The sequence below is a fragment of the Lithobates pipiens genome, unplaced genomic scaffold (assembly GCF_037356315.1).
Source record: "Lithobates pipiens isolate NorthernLeopardFrog02 unplaced genomic scaffold, aLitPip1_a1.2 Scaffold_13, whole genome shotgun sequence".
NCBI classification, from domain to species: Eukaryota; Metazoa; Chordata; class Amphibia; order Anura; family Ranidae; genus Lithobates; species Lithobates pipiens.
Window position 1 is genome coordinate 517,467,497 of NW_027507718.1, and position 7,160 is coordinate 517,474,656.

Below are 7,160 nucleotides of genomic sequence, written 5' to 3' on the forward strand. Positions count from 1 at the left end.
CATGTTTCAAATTTTTTCACCAGAACTCCACCGGACTCAGTTCCTATAGAGAAATCCGCTCGTGTGTATGCTAGTCCGATGGACGAAAACCCATGCTGGGGCAGCTATTGGCTACTGGCTATAAACTTCCTAATTCTAGTCTGGTCATACGTCATCACGTTCAAATCAGTCGGACTTTGATGTGATTGTGTGTGGCCGTTCATTCGGAAAGTCCGTCAGAACTCTGCCGGAAGTCCACCGGGAAGACCGTCGGACCTAGTCCACCGAAAAGTCCGGTCGTGTGTACACGGCATGATAGGTAGTGGGAAGTGAAATCAAAGGTTTACACCCTTAGAAATCCTGAAGGCTGGGATTGATTTTTGGGGCCCCATACGCGGCTAGGCTCCCAAAAAGTCTCACACACGTGGTATTCCTGTACTCAGGAGAAGCAGCAGAATGTATTTTGGTGTGTAATTTCACATATAACCATAGCATGTGTGAGCAATATATCATTTAGTGACAACTTTGTGTAAGTTTTATTTTTTTTTGTAATTTTTCAATGCCAAAGAAATAAAATATTCAATGTGCTCAAATTCCTTGGGGTCGTCATTTGGAGGGGGGGGGGGGGGGGGGTTGTACTGCCCTTCAATTTTAGCACCTCAAGAAATGAGATAGGCAGTCATAAACTAAAGGCTGTGTCAAGTCCAGAAAATTTACCCTATTTTGTAGACGCTATAACTTTTGCACAAACCAATAAATATACACTTATTGACATTTTTTTTGTACCCGAGACATGTAGGTGAATGCATTTTGGCCTAAATGTATGACTAAAATTGAATTTATTGTATTTTATATAATATAATTTAGTTTCAAAATTTTCAGTCTTTTTTTAGTTTATATCGCAAAAAAAACCCCAAAAAACACAGAGGTGATCAAATAGAAAGCTCTATTTGTGGGAAAAAAAGGACACAAGTTTTGTTTGGGTAGAGCATTGTATGAAATGCTCTGGTCATTAAGGGGGTAAATCCTTCTCATGTTAATCATATGGCAGAGGCAAATGCCTCTGAGAGCTTCATCCTACGTAGGCTGGGTGGTGCTCATCTCTTCTAAGCTGATAGGGCTGTGTGGTTCTGTATATACTTCTTTTCTTATTTGGTCCATACAAACTATTATTTATAATTGTGTTTATTACACCAAGCAAAATGGATTTTTCCATATTTATAAATAAACCAAATACTATATATTTAACAGATTTTCTTCTTAATAGACTAGCAACATGCTATAGATAATAGAGTATTATGAGAAAAGTGATTCTGTATTTTTTGATTATATGTATTATTCCCATCATACAGTTTATTGTCCTTTATTTCTAAGAAAGTCTATTTTTGTATTGAGATCAGGTCTGAACAGAATTATGTAACATTTTGGGAAAAACATACAGCCAAGAAGTCCAGAACTTGATGCCATTATAGCAAAAATCTGCACAGACACCATGTCTTTCCCTTTAGTGCTCAGATAGGCCGGGATCATGGCAATCCAGACACTGCAGAACACCAGCATGCTGAAGGTGATGTACTTGGCCTCATTAAAACTGTCCGGTAATGTCCTGGCTAAAAAAGCTATAATGAAACTCGCAGCGGCCAAAAGCCCCATATATCCCAGGACAGAGTAGAAGCCGATAACTGAACCCTCATTACACTGAATGATGATCTTTCCCTGATAAGAGTGAGTGTCTCGATCCTGGAAGGGGGGAGAAAAAGACAACCAAGTGACACAGATTATTAATTGAACCAGTGAACAGACGCACATTATAGAAATGGGAAATCTGGCTCCAATCCATTTTTTCCAAAAACTTCCAGGTTTGGTGGTTTTAAAAGCAATATACACCATGATACTTTTGGCAAGTAGAGAAGAGACAGCAACTGAGAAGATGACACCGAAAGAGGTCACACGCAGCATGCAGGTTACATCTACTGGACGGCCGAGGAACAAGAAGACACAGAGGAAGCTCAACATGATGGAGACCAGGAGAAGATAGCTCAGGTTCCGGTTATTAGCTTTAACAATGGGGGTGTCCTGGTAATGTATAAATATCCCCAATATTAAACCAGTCAGAAGACAACAGAGGATGGAGAGAGATGAAAATACTGCAACAATTGTATCATCAGTGTAGGAAAGAAATTCTACTGATTTTGGAAAACACCGATCCTTCTTCTCATTTGGCCAATCATCATCAGGACATTTTATGCAGTTTTCGCTGTCTGCAGGAAAATCAACACAAACACAATGATCCTCTTTGTCAATGTTTTTAAAGAGACACCATCACCACACATCACTTTTATTTGTAAACTTTGGCGGTGGTAGACGGTACAATCTACTGTACTTTCAATCTGCAACAATGATTCTTTAAAGCAATATTAAACTTACAAAGAAATGTATTAAATTGCAGCTTACTGAACCTTTAATATGGTGGCTGCATTCATTTTCTTTTTTCCCCATTACTTTTATTTGGTGGTCAGACCAGTTACACAGTTCCATTCTTAGGGTGTCTCCACTTGACAGGAGGAGCACCAGGGCCAGCCATGGACATCAGCATTGCCAATATGGGGAAAGGTTAGTGTTAGACGCACTAGCAGATTTAGGTGGACTTGACCAAAGCTGGGTCACAAAAATAAGCAATAAAATATATATACTGTAAATTGAAGTGCTTCTTTATTTAAATTACAATAATAATACTCAAGTCCATTACTGAAAGGGATAACAATAAACCATAATAGGGGATTCAAAATTTGATAAGGTTAAAATAACACATATAGAGTCCTTCAGCGTTGAAGGCAAAATGGTAGCTAGACAGAAGACATTTATCCAGACTGGAGAGCGCCACCTTTAACACCACAACTCACAGCCTCTTACCAGATGTTGTTGACCCCTATTACAGATGGTCATAGCCTGCTTATAGGTTATCCCAGGCAACCTCCAAGATGGCTCCTTTTATCTGATATATCTTCAGTATGATTCCAAATCCTAGCACCACGCCAATATAGGATCTCCCATGAATAAATTGGATCCACAGTGAACCTCTCTCAATAAAGCAGATAAACGCTCTTCATAGCATAATATGTTACAACATTGTTTATTAAGAGTATAAAAAAACTCACATGATAGTCAATTCAAGCAGGCATTCGAAAAGTGTGTACTGAGTTTCCAACCCAATAGATTGCCACGCTCGCTTAGTTCCTGGTGCCATGAAGACATCATACAGCAGGCTCCACCCTTAGTGTTTCGTCATATAAAAGACATCGTATGGGGGGAAGTCTTTTATATGATAAAATGCGTAGGGTGGAGCCTGCCATATGCCGTCATCATGGCACCAGGAACTTAGTGGAGCGTGCCAATCTTTCGGGTTGGAACCACAGTACACACTTTTCGAATGTCTGCTTGAATCCCTACTGTCAAAAAGAAAATTGATTTGGCATCACTAATAATTAGAAAATAAAAAGAACGTTCTGAAATTCATTGTTTCTAAACATATACCTACCATAACGAAAAGTCAAACTCCAGCTGACACGTTTTACGTAGTTATGGATTCATCTATTTTTTTAAATAGATGTTTTACATAAGTGAACAAAAGCTTGAGCATTGTAAGCACCCCGGTCAGCCGACGATGTAACGGGTATGTTGCCCTTCAAAGCTCTTTGCTGTAAAGTGTGTCTCTGCAGCTTAGCCATTCAAAGGACTGGAACAAAAAAAACACACAAGGAAGACAGGGGAAGATGAAAGAAAGCCCTGTTAGTGGCGACATCACACTGCTGGAGGGCTTGATTCTAAGGTAAGTATTTCATAATGCGCTAGTATGTCATTGCCTTGCAGAGGATTTTCTTTTTTAAAGTCCTCTATTTACTACTGCTTTAATATACTGAAGTTTGTAAATTTTACAGGGAACTCACAGTTGATGGTAGTGTTGTATCTAAGTCTGTGCATGCTCCAGCTTCCGTTATCAGCTCCGTTCCCACCCCCCCAAATCACTTGTGTGTGCACTCTGTCGGCTTCAGTAATATATTTGCATAGTCACTCAGTCATTACGTTTTTAAATCAAGAAAAAGACAATCAGCGCTCAGTCATCAAGTTTGACTAATGATAAAAAAAGAATACAAAAAACCTTGTAAACCATGGCCTAATTTGCTCCAACACGGGGAAAAAATATTCCTTCCTTTTCCACTAAGACTATTGGATATTCTCTGGATTTACAACCTCTGTTGTTATTACTTATATTACTTATTACTTATAAATGTCGATCCCCAGTAATATTTGTAGTGGCCATAACCCTTTGCAGGGTGGCCTTAACTGTTTTGGCTTACCGGTTACCTCCGCTTGGTTTGTTCTTCCACGACTAGGGGTTCCCAGGGTTGATACCCAACAACTTGGACGCTGACACCAATAAAGTCCTTTTGAAAGCTTTTATATTGCAGGGGTAACATCCAACAACACAGTCTCATATGGGAACAGAGGGCAAGGGTGAAGAACTCAGGCACCTTGAACTGCAGACATAACAAAGTCTCTAGTACCACCCAGAGAGTAGCCAGTCGCAGCTGGGCGTTTCAAGGCTGAACAAATCTCTAGCTAGAGATTATGGCAATCAGCACTTTGATTCAGAACTTGTAAAATCTCTAACCTTGAACAAGTTGTAACTGAAAGTGAACAGGAACCTTTTTCCTCAGTACCTTGAACGTTCTCTGTCTCCTTGAGAGTACTAGAAAAAGCATGGATTCGTCAATGTTTTCCCAACTCAGTAACCAGGCACTTCTCAGAATTCCAGCTTATTGGCCCTCCTCCGAAGAGTCCTCCCCCGGTCACTTTCACGAGCTGTGATGCTTCTCCAAGCCGAGAGCACACCCGGACACCTTGAATCCTCCCAACAATTTTGACCAAATTTCCTGTGCCTTTGTAGCTCACTCATCCCCAAAACATCAGCGATCCACCTCTTTACCTTTCATCATAGGCCTTGTTGACTCCTCTCCAAATGTTGCATTTATGGTTGTGGCCAAAAAGCTCAATTTTGGTCTCATCACTCCAAATTACTTTGTTCCAGAAGGTTTGAGGCTTGTCTCTGTGCTGTTTGGCATATTGTAATACTTTGTGGCATTTGCATAGTAATGGCTTTCTTTTGGCGACTTGACCATGCAGCCCATCTTTCTTCAAGGACCTCCTTATTGTGCATCTTGAAACAGCCACACCACATGTCTTCAGAGTCCTGTATTTCTCCTGAAGCTATTTGTGGGTTTTCTTTGCATCTCAAACTATTTTCCTGGCAGTTGTGGCTGAAATTTTATTTGGTCTACCTGACCGTGGTTTGGTTTGAACAGAACCCCTCATTTTCCATTTCTTGATTAGAGTTTGAACACTGCTGATTGGCATTCTCAATTCCTTGGGTATCTTTTTATATCCCTTTCCTGTTTTATACAGTTCAACTACCTTTTCATGCAGATCCTTTGACAATTCTTTTGCTTTCCCCATGTCTCAGAATCCAGAAAAGTCAATGCAGCACTGGATGAAAGATGCAAGGGTCTGTCAAGAGTCCAGAAACTCATTGACCTTGTATACACACACACACACACACACACACACACACACACACACTGGGGTTGATTTACTAAAGGCAAATCTACTTTGCACTACAAGTGCACTGCAAGTTCACTTGGAAGTGCCGTCACTGCAGATCTGAGAGTGACATGCAAGGAAAATAAAAAACAGCATTTTTGCTTGTACATGATTGGATGATAAAATCAGCAGAGCTTCCCTTCATTTCAGATCTTCCCCTCAGATCTACAGCGACTGCACTGCCAAGTGCACTTGCAGAGCACTTGTAGTGCCAAATGGATTAGCCTTTAGTAAATCAACCCCTCTAATTACAAACAAACATCACAGATGAGGATGGTTACCTTTAATAGCTATTCAAACCCCTTTGTGTCAACTTGTTTGCATGTTATTAGGCCAAAATCACCAGGGTATGTCAACTTTTGATCAGGGTAATTTGGGTAGTTGCTGTTGCCATTATGATTTAAAAAGAGTAAACACAGTTGACTGATAATAAATGGCTTCAGCCAAACACTAACCATGAGTGAAAGAAATGTTTTTGTGTTATCGGAAAAATCCGGTCGTCTGTGTGCTAGTCTGACGGACTAAAACCGACGCTAGGGCAGCTATTGGCTACTGGCTATGAACTTCTTTATTCTACGTCATCATGTTCGAATCCGTCAGACTTTTGGATTGATTGTGTGTGGTCAAGTCCGTTTGTTTGAAAGTTTGGCGGATTGTATGCCGGACCGTGTCCGTTGAAAAGTCTGTGTGTACGCGGCATTAGTGTGTTTATCCATTGTTCATTTTTTTTGTGCATGAGTAAGTGCCTGTCTCATACATGTAAGTGGAGAGGCAATATTTGGGGCCTCCCAGATTGTAGTAAGTTCCTCCCTACTGACCCTCACAACCACTGGGCCAGGAATGTGGGGAAGAGGTTCCTTGTTCTCATTAACATAGGAGGAATCCCTCTTGACAAGATACCCTCCCCATGTTGGGAACATGTGGTCTGTTATGGTTAAGGAGGGGGATGTGCACATTTATCCATAACTATATCCTTGCCAGTCAAGCTGCATGCTTGAATAAGATGGTAGTTATGACTAAGGCCTTGTAGGCTGAAACACGTCAACTGGTTTTATGTGCATTTGTACACTGTGGTTTTTCAATAGACATGAAGATTTTCAAGAGCATCAACTGGTTATGCGGATCATCTTACAGACAAGCGACTGTGGATAGAGCACCTGTGATTTCTGCTGACATTTCTGTGTATGGGTAGTAGCATTGTTTCTCTTGTGTGAAACTTGAATAAGGTCCTGGTTTAAAATTTGGGGGAACCCTATGCTTTTCTTCTTTTTTTGGGTGGTATACAACCTTAAATTTCATTCTAGGCATGAAGAGTTTTTGCAGTTATATCGCAATTGTGTTATCCAGCAAAGTGGATCCATTGTCAATCATGCCGAACGCTGACCCACATCTAAAGGTAAAAGCAGGGATGTTAGCTGATGTCATTGATCAAATATGGCCAGAACCACATTTAGTAATCTACGTCAGCCATCTTCTCTGCCTATTTCTTGACTTTCAGATTGGAGCAGGGAATCTCCTGCTGA

The 7,160-nt window shown here is 40.6% G+C and overlaps 1 protein-coding gene across 1 annotated transcript; it reads right to left on the minus strand.

Annotated features, from left to right (window-relative positions):
- Positions 1-1,263: 1,263 nt before the first annotated feature.
- LOC143975929 (vomeronasal type-2 receptor 26-like) lies at positions 1,264-2,301 on the minus strand (the record flags this gene model as incomplete). The annotated part of the gene is made up of 1 exon (XM_077478462.1): positions 1,264-2,301. A coding segment is annotated over one exon (969 nt), but the record flags the coding sequence as incomplete, so codon positions are not given.
- Positions 2,302-7,160: the final 4,859 nt, after the last annotated feature.